This window comes from Amblyomma mixtum, chromosome 10 (assembly GCF_055824585.1).
Source record: "Amblyomma mixtum isolate Tamu chromosome 10, ASM5582458v1, whole genome shotgun sequence".
Classification (NCBI taxonomy): Eukaryota; Metazoa; Arthropoda; class Arachnida; order Ixodida; family Ixodidae; genus Amblyomma; species Amblyomma mixtum.
In genome coordinates, this window is record NC_143021.1 from 74466861 (window position 1) to 74485336 (window position 18476).

The window sequence follows — 18476 nt, forward strand, 5'->3', positions numbered from 1 at the left end:
CAACCAAAACAAATCGACCCGAAGGACACGCCGTATATGCCTGAACCTCAAGTCCCGGTACATTCTTTACAAAGATGACACAACCCGCAGACGTTCCTACAGCGTGGGCGACAACTGCAAAAAACCTAGACGTGAAACGTCTCACCATGCTCCCGGTCTCCTCTTCCCCGTCAATTTTCGTTTCCTGCACTGCCAGGACGTCAATGTCGTGCTCAGTTAAAAGGCGGTACACCTGGCTCTGCTTCTTCTTACTTGCCAGTCCCCTGACATTAAGTGTACCGACTTTCATGGGGAACGCAGGAGCCATTTTAAAGCAGAAGAAAGAGGCCGGGAACATGGTGCTTACCCTTCACGTCTAGCGCTTGGCTAGACGACATCGTTGACACCGGAGCCATCCGGTGCTGGTGCCAGGCCTGGCAGCGGGGGCGGCTTGTCAAGGGCTCTCCTCTCCGTCGACACAGTTGATCGTGTCCGGATGGACGACCGCCGTCCTTGGGTCGTTTTTGCCGGCGGCTCTTCGACGCTGGGGGCTTCCGCCTTGTCGTCTTCGGTTCCGGTCTGGGCGTGTGGCCGCTTCGCTGGGGCAGGGACGCCGGTCGTGCGGGCGCCGCTCTGGTCAAGGTTCTCCTCGGTCAGAGACGCTGGCTCGGTTTCTTGGAACGCTGGCACGCTTACTTCACCGCTCGACGCCTCCGTCTCCTTTCTAGTAGGTTCTGCCCCCTCAGGCTTGCGTCCGGCATCGCTGCGTCCGGCAGCGGCTTGCTGCGTCCGGCATCGGCTGGCGTCCGGCATCGAAGAGCCCGTCGATCCTGTTTGCGTTTCAGGTTCCTCTATGCCTTTCGCAGATTCTTCAGCCTCTACTACATCCATCAGGAGTTCCGCAGAGTCGTCTTTCGACGCCCCGCCCGTAGCCACCGCATAAGTGCGGACACACTCATTATCCGCGTGGCCGTACCGCCGGCATTTCGTACAGCGGGGAACCTTGCATTCACGCCGCACGTGGCCTGTACCATGGCAGCGCAAGCACTGCATTGGACGCCCAGGCGCTACGACAAGAGCCAACTCTCCGGCGACACGTACCTGGTGTGGCAGGTCATCCACTTTCAAGCCAGGCTTCAACTTCAGTAGGACCGTTCTTGTCGTTGAGCTCTTGTCATTGACGCCTTGTATCCGCCACCGCTCACGCGTAACGTCGGTCACTTTGCCAAACGCCGCGAATGCCGTCCGAATGTCGTCGTCGGCCACACCGTGAAGCATCCAGTGTAGCCGCAGCTTTACCTGCTGGTCTTCCGGGTCGATAATGAGGCAGCGGCGTTTCTTAACTTGCAGCTCGTTGAAGGCGAGCAACTTCTTTGCTGCCTCCGTGTTCCGCAGGGTAACCGCCCACACGTGGTTGATTTGGTACGCCCCCAACGCGACCACGTCGGGGAGCATACCGGTCTCGGCCAGGGCGTCTCGGAAATCCTCGACCCGGAACGGCCTCGCTCGCACGTCGCCGTGAAGAAAAACGGTGTTGAAAACAACACGTCCTGTTGGCAGTGTCGGCAAAATAATCTGATAATCCTTATCACCGCAGTCATCGATCCTGTTTCCGCGGCCGTCAAAGGCCGCTATCGCTGCTCCGCTGGAGCCCATGACCCTGCGATCCGTTCAGCTCGGCTGCCGGAAGGAATGAACAAAGGCGCGTCTAGTGAATACGGTGTCTTCGTTCACTCCCATCTTTCTCCCTTTCCGTTACGGCGAGGTTTAGGTGTCCACCGGGATATGAGAGGCATACATTTCCTTTCCTCAAAAACCAGTTTACGGACGAGCAAGGCGTAGAACCAAACGGGCGATGACGTTCTATGGACTCCCTGGCAGCGTTGCAATACGCTGTCGCGTTCCGCTGGTTGGTCGGTTGGTTGCGAATGAGAGAAGGACGAAAAGGAAAGTGCACGGGGCCTGCCTGCCGACTGGCTCAAGCCGAGCCACCACCGCTGCCACGTATACAGAAAGAAGAGAGTTGAAAGGTAAGAAGAAAGAGAAAAACAGAGAGAGTAAAGACGCGCGTCGCAAAAACCGCGTCCGCCGAAGCGGACGCTGGCTGAAAAAAACAGATAAGCGGCCGTAGCCCGAAGGCTGCAACACCCTCTTAGAGGCGAAGCTTAACATCTTAACCACACATCAGTGACCCAAGCAGCAACACCAAGCTTAAGGCTTTCGCCTCACCGCACTTTAGGTCAACAAAGTGCCCCCCTTAATTTTTGAGGAAAGGAAATGGCGCAGTATCTGTCTCGCATATCTCGGCGGACACCTGAACCGCGCCGTAAGGGAAGGGAGGAAGCTAGGAATGAAAGAAGAAAGAGAGAACGAGCTGCCGTAGTGGAGGTCTCCGGAATAATTTCGACCCCCTGGGGACCTTTAACGTGCACTGGCATCGCACAGCACACGGGCGCCTTTTGCGTTTCGCCCGCGGTCGGGTTGGAACCCGGGTACTCCGGCTCCCCCGCGCTCGTGCAGAATTGGTTCTGAGGAAAAGAAGCGCTGAAGTAACTCTCTCACTTATCCCAGTCGACACCCGAACAGCGCCGTAAGGGAAGGGAGGAAGGTGGGATTGAAAGAACAAAGGAAGAAAGAGGTGCTGTAGTGGAGGTCTGCGTAATAAGTTCGACCACATGTGGATCTTTAACGTGCAGTGCAGGTGCGCCCCGAAAAACAAGCGTTTGCGGGTAGGCAGGCTGGAAACGCTGATTGGTCAAAAAATTATGACGTCATACGCGTGACGCCATAGGTCACGTGATATTTAATGACGTCATGTCCGGTTGGGGACAGGCAGTTTTCCCTAGATTTTTCCCCGCCACCGCTCGTCAGCGGACGGGGCTGCTCGCGAGGAGCCGAGAGGCGAGGAGGCAGCGTGCACTGCAGCGTTGCCTGCTCGGCGTGTCCCCGTCATGTCTTTCGACCCGCCGCGGTGGCTCAGTGGCTATGGCGCTCGGCCGCTGATCCGAAAGACGCGGGTTCGATCCCGGTCGGGGTGGTCGAATTTCGATGGAGGCTAAATTCTAGAGGCCCGTGTACTGTGCGATGTCAGTGCACGTTAAAGAACCCCAGGTGGTCGAAATTTCCGAACCCCTTTCACTACGGCGTCCCTCATAGCCTGAGTCGTTTTGCGACGTTAAAACCCCAATAAACCATAAACCCATGTTCTTCAGAGCGCGCGCGAGATTAAAAAGCGCACCTGTCGCGCTGCGTTGTCACACTGCATGCCTGCTTCTGTGCATTTCTTGCGGACTCCTTTCAGTCATACTTAGCTTTACTATTGACCAAAAGGCTTTCTTAAACAGTTATTTCAAGTTTTATTGCTATGTATAAAGAATATATTTGTAGCAGGTGCGTGAGCCCGAACAAAAGAAAACTTTTTATTCCCCTTCAGTATTCCTGCTTATCGAGACTTGAGCATTTATATGTTGCAGTACAACTTTTTTCAGGCATCACAACTGATGTTTCGATGTGTTTGGTACATATTCATCTTCAGACATTTCATGTCTGTTGGGTAAAAAAAAATATACGAAATAATACTTGACTGCATCAATTGTGACTGAGGCAACTAGCATAAGGTATAGCATGCTCTTGAAATTCCTCCAGCTTTTGCACAGAAGTCTGTAATTGACTTCATTGTAGCTTCATACTTGCACCATTTAAACTCTGCACATAGCTCTTTTTTTCACAAAAGGAAATGTGATTAGGTTTCTGAATAGAGCTGTGCACGGGCCGCAATTTCGAACCCGCGCCCGGCCCGGGACCTAACCTACCGACAGGAAGCCCGGCCCGACACTGAAGGACTCTGAGCACGCTCGTGCTCGGCCCGACCTGCAAAGCGGCGACGACACAAAAAGAGAATTTCAGGAAAAGGAGTTTATTTCAATGGCATTCAAATTTTGACCTCGCATTCCAGATCACAGTTCGGGATTATACACAAAACACAACGCATAAAGGTATAGATTTATCACTCTAAATATGCAAGTTGTTCATTGATGATGGCTTGATCGAAACAAGAGCGGCACTCTTTCATTACGAATCCTGCGGCGCTGAAATTTTTGTCGCTGCTTGAATTGGTGGCCGCAACGGCTAATACTTTCATAGCAAGAATAGAAACGCTTGAAGTACGAAGGAGAATGACAGACGTGGTGTCGTAAGCCATGGATGGCGTGCCACGACAGGAAGACTTTTTGACTTGTCAGAGGATAAGCGAGCAAATAAGCGACAGGGCGGCGCTATCCTGCGAATGCCGATGTGGCCGCGACATCCCTGCTTCTACCATTCACGGGAAGGCACGGTGCTGTGTTCACTTCGCTGACAAGCAATTACGGCGAAACGCAGCAACCAGTATGAGCTGAGCCGTAGTGGAGCTTAAGTGGAGGCGCCAGTGACATTCTTCTAATGCCATTCATGTGGAGGGGGCCACCCCTTCGCTCTCGCCCGCGACTATTGTCCGTCTCCCCGGCCGGAACGGGAGAGAGTAGCTCCTGCCGGGTAGGCGGACAAGAGAGAAGGCTGCCGGCTCTGCGGTACGCTGCGAGTGGCGAGTGGAAGAATTTAACCTTTTCCCGATGTGCTGCTGCAAGATAGACATCTCGCGCGACTCCGTGACCCCGCGACCTCGCGTGCGCCGTACGCAGCCCTGCCTCCGCTTCCCAGAACCTTCCTTTCTTCTTACAAGGCGCCCAAAACTGGTTGCTTTTCCCCAACGTTGGTACTTGCTAACACCAAAAATGCGTTTCCAGCCCCAGCTAGCTTTTTTTTTTAGCGTTTGTACTACCCTCCCGTCCTTGTACATTCCCTCCTGGATGGTCTAGACACAAATCACTTCCTGCTGTGCATGCAAGACGCCCAGCGCACCACAGCCATATTCGCATTTCCACATATACATGGTGTTTCACCTAAGACTTTCTGCAATTTTTAAAAATAAGCTATCTGAATTTCATGCGCGCTTTTTCTGGCATAGCATTGTCAGTGGTCTAGTACATCATAATTCAACTAAGACGTGCTAACTAGCAGGCTTGTTAACCAATATTTAATAGTTAAGTTTTAAACTATTACCGTTGGGCTCCTTTATTATTTAGAGGCATGCAGCCCACCGTAAGTAATGTCCATATCCGTTTTTAGAATTTCGAGAGCGCGATTATCCTCGGCGCTGTGGCCCAACAAATTTCGCCTACATCGCGCCAAAATACATGCGGTTTGAGAAGCTTGCAGGCAAAGCAACCTCTCCAGTGAACCTAACTCGTCGAAATAGCCAAAATTTGCTGGGCCACAGCGCCGAAGATAATCGCGTTCTCGAAATTCTAAAAACGGATATGGCCATTACTTACGGTGGGCTACATGCCTCTCAATAATTAAGGAGCCCAACGGTAATAGTTTAAAAGTTAACTATTAAATATTGGTTAACAAGCCTGCTAGTTAGCACATCTTAGCTGCATTATGATGTACTACACCACTGACAATGCTATGCCAGAAAAAGCGCGCATCTAATTCAAATAGCTTATTTTTAAAAATTGCAGAAAGTCTTAGGTGAAACACCCTGTATGATACATGCTTTGCCCAACTTAGAGCCCTGGGCGTTTGGTTGTAACACCGTATGACGCGTAATGCATTACCATCAGGCATAATTAAAATATGAGAAAATTCATCGCAAGATATATTTCCTTATATTCTCCAAGTAAATTACTTCTATACTAACTCCCCCCTTCTGAAGTGACCAAAAGATAAAACAACTCAGCGTGTAAAAAGGTGAATGCAAAAATACACTACTTTTGTGCAAAATTCACAGGAAGTGCACTTAAATTGCCACAAGTGCATGGCAAATTAAGGAAAAAAAAACAAGGGCAAAGGACGGAGACGCACAACAGGAACACAGGACGACGCTGTGTTCTGTGTTCCTGTATTCTGTGTCCCCGTCTTTCGCGCTGCTTTTCTTTCTACAATCGTGAACCAATTAACTCGTCCAGCTCTCCACTCTACTGGACCAATAAGGCATCAAGCTTCACAGTGCATTAGTGTTATATCTTACGCTACATATTTTCGAATTGTTTTTGCTGCAGAACAGGTATAAGAGGTCGGCATACACGTCTTTCATTTGCTTAGGAAGAAAGCAGCGCAGTCAAGAAAGTTACTCCCTCCTGCCAGTGAAAATTTTAAAAATGCGGTTTTTTCAGCGCCAGTATATCTTTGCATGCTGACGGCATGTTGAAATTTTCGTTGATGCACCGTAATAATTATCTCATGAAGCCCCAGCTCTTGTGGCCCAGGACGAAGAGTACGATGATTTTTTTTTGTTTATTTCATCCTTCGGGCAACATACAGATATTGCCCACGAGGCAAGACAAAAGGAGGTGCTGAACCTCCTGACTGGGTCTTGTCCTCGCCTGGGTACAGCAGCAGGAGCGGTATTGGATTATACAACAAAAAAGGCTGTCTTTGCCATCACTTACACAACAGACGCATCATAAACAGTTCTTGTAAATATATACAGATAATAAAATAATAATACACACTAAATCATATACAAAAATGGTACAGAAATACAATACATTAGGGTTGTTCGAACCGACATAGCATTCCCTGCTGAAAAAAAGCTCCACGACGCAGCAACCCCACAGACCATCCACCACAGAACACCACACAATCTGCACGACACACCGCATAATACGTATGACATATCATACGAATTGTATGACGTATCACACAGACTGCACGATATGCCACACAGACCGCACGACATCCCACGATGAACGATCTATGAGTCCATTGCATCATAGAACTCCCCCCCCCCCCCAGCAGGGTTACATCAAACGGAACCAGAAGTAAGCATTTTGTCGTCTAGGACACAACGTTAGACAAAAAGAAAGACGAACAGATGCGTTCAAAACCCCTGCGCGTGGAACTATTTTTAGCTGCATCTATTACAAACGGATGAGAATTACACATCAACATGATTTGGTGCTCAATTGATTGTGTTCCGTAGTTGGTGCGAGACCTATTTACCACAACAGAAGTCTGACGCAAGCTGTAACCAGTGGATCTATTTAGGTACGTGTTAAAAAAGTTAATGTAACTTGTTTTTATTTCGTTATAAATAAACACACATATTTTGAGTTCATACATGGCAATATTTGAAGTGCATTTATGAACCAAGTTCTTATTGCTCTAACGTTCTCCTAAGCAAATAAAACTGAAAATTGTGATAATTTTGATAATACTTTATGGAGCTAACACTACCAGGACGTGGTAAATAAACAAAAAATAAATTATTTGATAAAGGCCTGTACGCTGCACTTGTGCTGCTCATTTATTTCATGCTGTCCATTTTCTCAGTGCAGTGTCTTCTTTGATAGGCATATTTCTGGCTCATTACATACTTTGCTTCGGTTCACAATTCTTCTTTTAGCTATATTTCATCCACTTTCCTGCCATGATCTCTATTCAAACGTAATTTGTGTAATTTTGCTTTGTCCGGGCTCCTGCAATGTTCTAGTACATATGACTGATGTGAAGACCTGTTTCAAGCTGTTGCACTATAATTCACTCTAACCTCCTCGATCACGATCACCTAAGCCTTTCCTTATCTGTTGCCATACTTTTTTATGGAAACACTTAAAAACAAAGCATCATGATCTATTTCAATATTGCTTTATTTGCCGATCTAATTTTTTCGAAGATAACATGGAATACCAACTCCCCTTTAATGTCCCCGTTCTCGTCTCGAAGTCGCGAATTTTTAGATGTGCGCTCAGTATTCTCGTTAGTGCATTTGTGCTCACAAGGGACTATAACAGCCAACGCGGCGAATACGCTAGATTTAATTCTGACAAATCGATCTGACATAGTCTCACCTATTACATACCTGCCAGGCATCAGCGACCACTTGCTAATGCACTCTGACATTAATCTAGCCACTCCGAACACTAACAAAAAGAAAAAAAATAATAATACGAGACTACAATGGAGCAAATTTTCAGGCGATAAATAATGAACTATTTTTTTTATCGATGCTTTCCCATAGCTTTGGTGTCCGCAGCATTCAAACCAACTGGAGCATGTTCACAGCTATAGTCACCCAACTCACAGAACAATACACTCCTGAACGCACTGCTACCACCCACTCAATAGCTCCCTAGTGTAATAATCACATTAAACGTTTATCTAACAAAAAGAAAGCCTCTACCGCATCGTAAAGTTCTCGCCAACTAGTGAGTGATCGGACTTCGTATTCAGCGGCTTCCAACATGTATGTTCAGGCGCTCAAAAGCGCTAAAAGCACTTCCACTCACATGTAACCACCAATGTCAAAAATTCTGGCGGGTCATTAATCCTTCCACCGACGATAGTTTTGCGTTATCTGACCCGTTAGGCGACCTCATCCCTTCCGACGTTCGCGTCACGATTCTTAACCGCGCAATCACTGACAACTTTACACCCATATCTGATGTATACATATGCCTACAACTCACCACTTCAACTATGTTTTCATGCCACCTATAACTGTTGCTCCTACTGGTGTGAATAAGCTTATTGATGGACTCAGTGTTCATTCCGCTCCGGGTTATGACTGCGTTACTTAAAAAGCACTGCAGCTTATTCGCCCATTATACTAACCAAACTTTTCCAGCATTGACCAGTCAACGCTGCTACTGAGTGGAAGATCGGAAAGGTGGTTACAGTCTAGAAATCCGGCAGCAAAGCATCCCCTATTAATTATCGTCCCATATCCCTTACCAATACTTGACCCAAAATGTTCAAACATATAATATTCACCAACCTTGTTAACTTCCTTTCATTGAACAACTTTTTTATGTCAGCGCAACATGGTTTTCGAAAACCTTACTCTTGCGAAACACAGTTAATATAGTTTACACATGAATTGCACTGTATTCTAGACCTATCATCACTAACTTACTGTATATTTCTGGATTTTTCAAAGGCTTTCGACGATGTATGTCACAACCTTTTGGCTCGCAAACTAAAACATCTTAATATTGACTGTAACTTATTGAAATGGATTGAATGTCTACTTAATCGCTCACAATTAGTTTTTGCTTACGGTTATAACACCTGTTTTACAGAGGTGTCTTCCGGAGTTCCACAAGGTTCAGTTCTTGGACCCTAGCTACTGTTCCTGATTTAACATTAATGATCCCCGCTCTCTTATGGATTCTCATATTCACCTATTCGCTGATGTTTGCGTCATTTTTAGAGAAATAACCAACACTAACAACCTTACATTACTTCAGTCAGTGGCGGTCACAGAGAGTGGTTTTAGGGGGAGCGGACAGACTGCTGTATATAAAAAAAAGAAAAAAATAGAAACAACGATTTTTCATTTTATTTGCACAAAAAATTTTTTCCGCTTTGTTATTGAAAAATAAATGGCGAAAGGTATAGACGTTGTACCATTACTCAATCTTTGAATGTTAACGTTTACGCGAGCAATATTCATTTCGATACCAGGGGAAACGAGTCGACGTCTGAGATATTCCGCCACGACATGTCCACTAAGGTCAAAGCACCTGCCCGGACATTTCACCAGTGGGGTTAGCGGCCTTCATTTCTCAGTTCTGGGAAGTGGCTTAATTTGTTCCGCCCTCAGTCCTCAAGGCGGCTGGTCGGCGCTCCTTGTCAAGCCAGAAAGGGATGGTCCCCTCGCTGGCGTCGCTGTGTCCCATGGTGGGATAAAGACATGAATGGGTGGCTCCCTCCCCCCCCCCCTCCCCCCCGCCGATGAGGTTGTTGGCCACCGCAACCGCAGGTCAATGGCACCGCCGTCGCCGCCGCGCCGGCGGCATGGCAAGACAACGGTGGCGGCAAGGCAGGAACACGATACCTATCAACGTGTTGAACGTGGAATTGTGTGAAATAAGACAGCCGCTAACAAGGTGAACGTACAAAGCAGGGGACTACTTGACGAGACCGTCACTGACTTCAGTGCGAATAATGGTGAATGCAGCTATATATGAACAAATGCAAAGTCATGCGTGTATATAGAAAAACTTCCGTCCCACCTCACTACTACATCGATAACATTTCGTTGGAATCAGCCTCATCATATAGGTGCATCGGCGTCCACATTACTTATTATCTTAACTGGTCTCTTCATACCGAGAACATAATTGAAAATGCTAATCGCATGCTTTGCTACTTACGTCGCAACTTCTTTAACGTTCCTTCCAATTTGAAACTACTGCTTTATCAAACACTAATACGATAAAAACTCGAGCATGCAACACGTGTATGGCACCCTGCTCATGACAACTTCATTAATGATCTTGAGCTGGTGCAAAATAACTCTGTGCGTTTAATCCTTGTTAACTACAACCGCACAGCGAGTATAACTACTATGAAGTCTAATATCTGCCTCCCATAACTGACATCGCGTAGAAAAGTGTTTCGTATCACCCTGTTCCACAAGCTGTACCATCATCCCGCTCTTCGTGATCACCTCATCCCCCATACAATTTCTGTATCCCGCCGCATTGATCATGATCACAAAGTTGGAAGTATGTAATGCAACAGAAAATGCTGCTCGCAGTCATTCCTGCCGCGAACCTCATGCGACTGGAACCACCTTACCGCAGAAGTTGCCGGCACTGAAAATTACGAGCAGTTCAGCGTAGCAATAGCTAACATTGTATATTCAGGCGCTGTTTAATATTCATGTAATCAACTGTATTTTTCTCTCAGTTTTCGTATATTTACCATTCCCCCAGTGTAATGCCATTGGCCTTCAGGGGTAACATAAATAAATAAACAGAGTAATATGCAAGCCTCTCACACAACATTCACTAATATTTCTGTCTGTAATAACGATTTGTAGACAGCCTAAAGACTCATATTTCACTGACGTGAAGGTTCATTTTTCACAGTCACAGTTCAATACTGTAGAGCGCAGGATAGCGCTTGTGCTGCATCGTTCTTCTTCTGTGAGTGTCATTGTAGGCGCTATTGTTTGTTTTCTCAAGTACTATGCACCGTGTATCCCAAACTGAAGTTCTTCTAAATCTTCTTTGATATTAGCAGTTGCAAATTCAAGCCTTCTGCAGGATTTGAAGGAGGCCCAAGGAGACGAGGACTAATTTTATGCATATGCAAATGTAAACAGCTAATCTATCTGTACTATTGTAACTTGCATTCTCTTTTTGCTTTATGTGCTGTTCTTATATTTCGTGTCATAATGCTGAATGTCGTAATTTTTGTATGTATTATAGTGCAAATTGATACTGTATGTCTGCTGTCAAAGTGTTTTCTATTTCTTTAGCGTAATGCGCGATTGTAATGTTTATCTCTTATACTGTTTGGTGTACTTTCCATGTTCTTTTAAAGTACCAACTTGTTTTTCCTACGTTCAAAACTGTCATCTAATGGTCCCCTGGGCCTTGTCAAGCTGTGTGCACAGCTTTTAGCCCAGGGTGACCAGCCAGATTTTTCTGGTAAATAAAGTGCATTGACTGATTTATTAATTCATTGATATGCAACTTACAAATGATTGGAAATGAGGGGAACATGTGCACAGGGCGGAAAGCGCGTGGTCTGCAAGGAAACACTGAGGTGGCCCCGAGAAGGGCCTTTAGTAAGGACGACATCCGTTTTGTGCCTCTTCACTAAGCAGCGACGACACGGCGTGCGCAGTCCTCGTTTCGCCCGAGCTGTCGAAGCAATCCTTGGTAAAAAAAACACGAGGGAACAAAGTCGTGCTGTGTATGCAGATGCGATCGCCTCGTGGTTCCATTCACAGCGAACAACCATCCGGCAAGCCCGGCTCTTTCGACGGATTCAGGAAACGACTGAAAAGAACAAAAGTAAGGAGCGAAGAAAGGTGCACTGCTTACAGGTTAGAACACAAAAACAAAGCTAGGCGCTGCACTCGGTTAACCCATTCAACGAGGCGTGGCGTGAGCTTTAAATCCGATTTCGACAAGGCGTGAGAAGTCGCTAAAGAAGCAAAGGCACACTGCACTGGATGAATGATATAGATAGACTAAGCGCAAGTCATAACTTCTCTAAAGCCACACTGCACTCGTTTAACCCTGCAACGAGGCCTAGCGTGGGTTCTGATGTCTGGCGCCGATTTCGACAAAGAGAGGGAACACGGCCGCGAGATTGATGCCCGCAATCTTCCAGGAAGCAATGAAGCGGCCCTGAAAAGGGCCGTTTGGAGCAGCTCTTCAACGTAAACCTACAGCGGCGTGGCGGCGAGCAGTAGGCCCAGCGTCCGCGGCGAACAATGACATCGGCTTCCGAGAAGCATATCCAGAGAACGACGCTGCAAAAAAAAAAAAGAAGTTTCGTTACAAGCACCGCAATTTGGTGAGTCCTCAATGCACAAGAAAACTTGCGACAATGTAGTTCAGTCCTTACCTCGGGGTTGAGAATGCGCACGCGCGACAAGCGTGTCAGCGTAGCTGTCAAACGGCGGTCCTCAAAGCGCGCCTGATGCGGATCCTTGTAGTGCCGCGGCAAAAACTTTAAATACGAGCACGACACTAGCCACGTGCTCCTGGCGAAACGGCGAAAGCCGCAAGCAAAAACTGCACAGAAATTTCAGCTGGCTGTCGCCGACGAGCGCACCACGCTCGAACGCCATAGCTGCACACGCCTCGAAACGAGCGCGCCGAGGATCACGAAACGAATGCCCGCTCACCACGCACGCGCGGCGCGGCGGGTGCACCTAGCGATTCCCCAGGCGCTCTAGGGAGAGGTCGAGAAAGGCGCGCTGACGCCACGTCCGGTTGAGAACGAGGGCGAAGTCAAAAAACGTCACGGAGAAGCGCATCTCATCGACCAATCAGCGTTTCCAGCCTGCCTACCCGCAAACGCTTGTGTTCCCTGCGCACCGCGGCGGTGGCGCCCCGGCGAGGGTCAACATCGAGGACAAATGATGCACCCGGCGGGGGCTAGAGTTCCTGTATATATGCTCCCGCAGGGAGCAGAGTTGCGCGAAGGTCCGCCATCATGTTCTAAGCTGTGCGGGAAAGCCACTTCTCGTACGTACAGGGGCTGCGTAGCTCGCTGTGTAGGGCGCTTTGGCTTTTTTTTTTTCTCCTTTAAATAGATTGACTTGATGGCAAGTTTCTAAACGTAACGCTGAAAACTAATCTGTGATTTGCCCAGGGTGTGCGTACAGCACGAAAAAAAATCGCCAAAGGTTAACAGCAAATCGTAATCATGACAAACTGACGAAAAAAGACTGGAAACGGCCTGCGAGTTTTTTTTTTCTTTCTGGAACTAGTAATTTCAGAAGAACAAGCAGTTCCGTTCCAGATGAGACAGCGTCTGTCCCATCCTGTCTTCCTACGTGCACGTCTTAAGAACAAAAAGAGTATAGCGATAAATTACTTTTTTTCACAACAGCACAGCCGTGTGTTCTGCACGAGTTATGCGCGGAAAATACGAAAGCGCATCTCTCTAGAACCACATTAAAATAATTGTGCAACTTGTTGTAGGCAAGCAGACTAAAGCAATGGGAATGCATTGAACGAGGCGAGTCTGACATAACGAAAAAATTAACACTCAATTGCTTGCCCAACACATTTCACAAAATGTACCCCGTTGCTAAATGCAGTGATAGCTCGGATCTTTAAAGGACCTTGAAAGTACTCTGTCACGTAGATCTTATTTAACTTTCCTCATTTTTTATCGAAAAGCACTATCGTTTCACCTTAGTTATTAAATTGCAATAGTTGTTGATTACTGTGGTAGGTTTTCGTGCCTGCTTCATCCTTATTGCTCGGAAAAATTAATTTAATGTTCCGCTTTGCATTTTTGTACTCCTTCTTCGTAGATTCGGCTTAGTTCGCAGTATCAAAACATTTCGCGACTCCTGGATTTTTTTTAAAGCCGGGGTTATAGGCTGATTTGCTGTCTTCTAGCTGAAATTATTCGCGGCATCAAGATTTGCGACACTTGTTTACATGCCATTTTTGCCTATCCTATCGTCAGATCTCTCACATAATCCTTTTTTAGATGGTTTTTAAGGACATTTTTACTAAGAACAATACTGCTTTTCTATTCAGTTATCTTTAAACGATAACATATTCAGTAATATTCTAAAATTGATCAACACCACAAAATAAATAACTTAAAAAAAATCCCCTGTGCCTCTTGGTTTCTGTGGCTGTTGGCTTCTGTCACTTTATAGCGTAGGCAGACAAATGGTTTAGGGGGGTTTAACTGCCCAAAGCGACTCAGGATATGACAGGGAACAGTACATGGCCTCTAGAATTTCGGAAATTCGACAGCCGCGGCCGGGATCGAACCCGCGTCATTCGGGTCAGCAGCCGAGAGCTATAACCACTAAGCCACCGCAGCGGCTGCATAGGCAAATTAAATGTTTATGCAGGTGAGACTGGCATCGAAATGTAGCAAAACTTTGCATGGAATTTGCTTCTTGAACATTCATTGTCCCTTATATTTCACCTCGAACCATCACTACAGAACGCTCGAAGCAGCAGTAGAGTAAGCAGAGCCTGCCCTAGTGAAGGGCCAAAGAGTTGCAGATGCAGACTGTAAATTCTGTACAATTTTAATGCAGTGATATGCTACAAATACTGCTTCGACGGGCAGGTATAGGCTCAAACTAGTATCCATAAAAGGACACTAAGTGAAAGATATAGACAAACAAGATTTTCGTTGCCTGTTCCTTATTTAATAATGTGTGTAAGTTAGAAAAAAAAACTAGTGATTTGTTCAAGGTAAACAAATGTCGACAGATGAAAAATGTTTTTACCAATACAATTCTGATCTCGCTGTCGAAACAGGCAAATGTTGGTTGTGATGGCACTGGTAGATCGTGAAACGTGTTAGAAGTTTTTATTTATTTATCAGTACTGTAAGCCTTTCAAAGCCGCAAACAGGAGAGGTTCATTCTCAAGAGCCACTTGAGGCGCCGACGCACTTCGGCCGCCGACCTTCCACATGGCACTGCGTAAAACGCTTTGCCGTTTCCCTGTGCGATTGCTGCAGTTTGGCGCACTGCACCCAGTCATAGCTGACGAGTGCATCCGTCACTGCCACTTCAGACCACCAAACCTGACGCCACAGGTGTGCACGGAAAACAAATGAATGTAGCCGACGGCGCGGGCACACATGAGGCGTCGAGCTGACAGCTCGCTCGGCGCTGCACCTGTGAAGTCAGCTTCACCGCGGAGGGTAGAACACACGACGTCACGAAAATCATGTGACCGCCTCTCGGCGAATGGCGTTCGGAGCGGCGAGGGAAAACAGACGCGCAACTCTGCTACCTTTGGTAGCATATACAGGAACTCTAGCGGGGGCTAGAGTTACTGTATATGCTACCAAAGGTAGCAGAGTTGCGCGTCTGTTTGATAAACGCCGCTCGCGACTCCATTGGCAGAGCCCATCACGTGGTGTCCAAGCAACCGTGTACTGCGGAGAAGACGACGCTCGATGGGCAAAATCGTTCACTTTCGGTTCTGAACCGGTTTTACCTGTGTCGAGTGCTCCCCCGCCGCCTCTGTCCCCGATTCGAGACGCCCTGCAGCCTTTCTTCTCCCTGTGAGAGCCTCCTCGGTACAGTGCATGTTTTGCCCATCCGGCCAGAAACACGTGCGCTGATGACGTAAGCCGGCCGCCGCTGCAGCGAACTGGATTGACAGCCGGCCAAGTTCGAAGCGGCTCCACTATCCAACGGCTGTTTACGTTCGCTGCTGTGGGGTGTCTAGCGTGCGTAGCTCGCGCCTTTTGTTTGTTTTTTTTTTGCTAAAAGTTGCATTGAGGTTTCTTTACCGAAAACAGGCTGGACTTGCGGCTCTGCGCTTTTTCGTGTACACTGTTGAAACGCTAAAATAGAGCTCTGCGTTGCGTATTTATCCCTGTTGGCATAAAACCTGAATGGCAAACCATTTTTAATCGAGGGAAACATGTTTAGGTATCTGATTGTTTACTTCAGATGGTAACTTTCATCCAGTTTCGAGTAAACTGTATTTTGGATTTTTATACTGTCCTTTCTATAGTTCCGGCTCATAACTTTTTGCAGGGTTTCGTATTTAGTAAAGGAGACTATAAACAGGTTTTTTAAGGCAGGTCCGGTGAATAAATGTTGCCGCAAAGATGAATGAATGCTGCATTTGCACGGCGTATTTAGAATACTGAGTCTGCCCTTAGGTTATCAGGTAAATAGTTCGGGGAAGGTGACGGGAATCGCCTGCTGCCGCAGCTCACGGCGCGCGCTAGAGCACCGTTTTTTCTTGGCTACATTTGTTTACTGGGTTACGCAGTCAGCTTTTTAGAGGCTTTTTGTTTGCGATCAATCGAAAAAGTGCTTTAAAAACCTCGGAAAAGCGCCCACGGTCGATCGGTGATGCGCTAGGCATGTCGCCTGCAGAAACGGAGTGTGGCTTCGCCGCATAACTTCGGTTGCTTGGCAGGCAAGATGGCGGACCTACGCGCAACTCTGCTACCTTTGGTAGCATATACAGTAACTCTAGCGGGGGCATGCATGCAGCGCCGCCTTTCTTATGGCGCGCGCATTTGATTGTAAACCACAACAGCGGTCACACGTGCTTCTGTCACAACGTTTGCCACCTCGCCAAGCTGCGCACTCCGCACCCATCGTTTGGGAAAACAGCAATGGATTTTATAATTAACGGCAAGAGGCATCATCTGGCAATGTCTGCGGAAGAGGTCCAAGAAGTCATGGCGAGTAAGTATTTGTTTTGAGTATGCACGCAGTCAAACATTTTTAGCAGCGTGGTGTGCTTCCGCGTTTCGTTGTCATCGGATCGTGGCAGCAGTAAACATTAGCATCAGAGTCGAGGGTTGGACGGAAACCCGTCTGGTCGGGGGTGTACATGATTGGAGCAATGATTTGAGCATAGATTGGAGCAATGCGCGCATTTTAAAAACCGAAAAGAATCTCAAAAGCCGCCTATATCTGGAATCATTAATCATTCAGACAACCGACCACACTCTTAATCGCACTGACGGGGCACTTCCTAGTGCATACGCCCGCTGCCTAGGGCACATTTTAAAGCATAAATAGCCAGCCTTTTCACGTCTGTACCTTTTTGTGAACAAGGCACCCGTGTGGGAGCCGAAACGTCGTTTAAAGTGTTCCAGCAATACTTTGATTTGAGCTAGTTGGTTGTAGCATGACATGTTTACGCAAAAGGCGTACTGGCGCTAAAAAAACGAAGACAACACACACAACAGGACAGGACTGGCGCCAACTTCCAACTAGTTTATTCACAGAAAAAACCACTTAAGAACCACACTGCATGCAAAAAGATACAGACAAACCAGAAACAAGGGGTGATTTAACAAAGATGCACGTGCCAAACGGACCAAAGGAATGATTATAACGCTGCAAGAGACCCACTCAGAAACCTAATCTCTTCTTCTGACAATGACACAGATGGCTTGCTTATGCAGATATCGCCCCTCTGTTTGATGTAATAGGCTTCTATTATTTCACGCTCTAATCTGTCTTTAGATCTTGCAATGAATTTGGTGTTCTCAAAACCAGGATGGCATTTGCAGCTTTTGCAGTGAGTGGCCATGTGGCTGCCATAGCCATTTTTTACAGCAATCTTGTGCTGCCTCACTCTTTCATTGTAGCACTGACCTGTCTGGCCGATATATTCCTTGCCGCAGCTTAGAGGAACAACATACACAACATCAGCCGTGCATTCAGTGGCGCGAATTTGGTGTTTCTTTTTGCACTGCTTAACCTTTCTTACACTGTTGAAAGTGCAAACGCGTGACAGCTTGCAGGGAGCAGAAAGCACCACGTTGATCTTATATCTGCTGGCCACTTTCTTCAGGTTGTGCGAAAGCCGGTGAATATAGGGAATCACCACCTATAGTTCATTTTATTTTATAGTTCATTTTAAAGTGTTCATTTTTATTTTGGTCGGTGTTCTGCCTTCTTCTTCATTAGCATCAGAGTAATTCTACGTATTATACCGCGACGCTTTACAGATCCGCCAAAGCTTCAGGCGCTGTTGGAATCAATCACCGGCGAGGCAAGCCGCTATGCGAAAGCCGACGCTCAGAGTGCAGTGGCAGGGCCCTCGATGCTTACATGCGCCACCTTGCCTACTGTCCCTGGTGAGTATTTTGTTTCTTAGATTTTGGAAGCTTTAGTTTTTAGCATAGTCCGTTTCCGCGCTCCGCTGCAGCGGATCGTGGTAGCAGTAAATATGAAGTACTCCTAAGATATCTACTGCAACGTTTTACAGATCCCCCAAAGCTTCAGGCACTGCTCGAGCCTTCCACCAGTGAGGCAGGCCGAAATTCAAGAACCGACGCCCAGAGTCCAGTGGCAGGACCCTCGAGGCTTACGAGCACCACCTTGACTACCAACCCTGGCAAGTGTTTTTTTAGTCTTTATTATGCAGTAAGCTGTGTTGACTAATGCAGGGAAAATGTGGACCATCACGAAATACCAGGTCTGTTCGATTCAGAACCGGTTCTCTGCACTAATT

At 47.1% G+C, this 18476-nt stretch overlaps 1 protein-coding gene across 1 annotated transcript; it reads right to left on the reverse strand.

Annotated features, from left to right (window-relative positions):
* Positions 1–13: 13 nt before the first annotated feature.
* On the reverse strand, positions 14–1655 carry LOC149326142 (uncharacterized). Its single transcript, XM_089564017.1, has 2 exons — positions 347–1655; positions 14–263 (listed from the first exon to the last, which is right to left on the reverse strand). The coding sequence occupies exon 1, from the start codon at positions 1633–1635 to the stop codon at positions 367–369; it is 1269 nt and encodes a 422-aa protein (XP_089420143.1). The 5' UTR covers positions 1636–1655; the 3' UTR covers positions 14–263; positions 347–366.
* Positions 1656–18476: the final 16821 nt, after the last annotated feature.

Bases quoted from the DNA above. Each gene is read 5' to 3' on its own strand.
- LOC149326142 (XM_089564017.1), bottom strand. From the start codon at position 1,635: ATGGGCTCCAGCGGAGCAGCGATAGCGGCCTTTGACGGCCGCGGAAAC.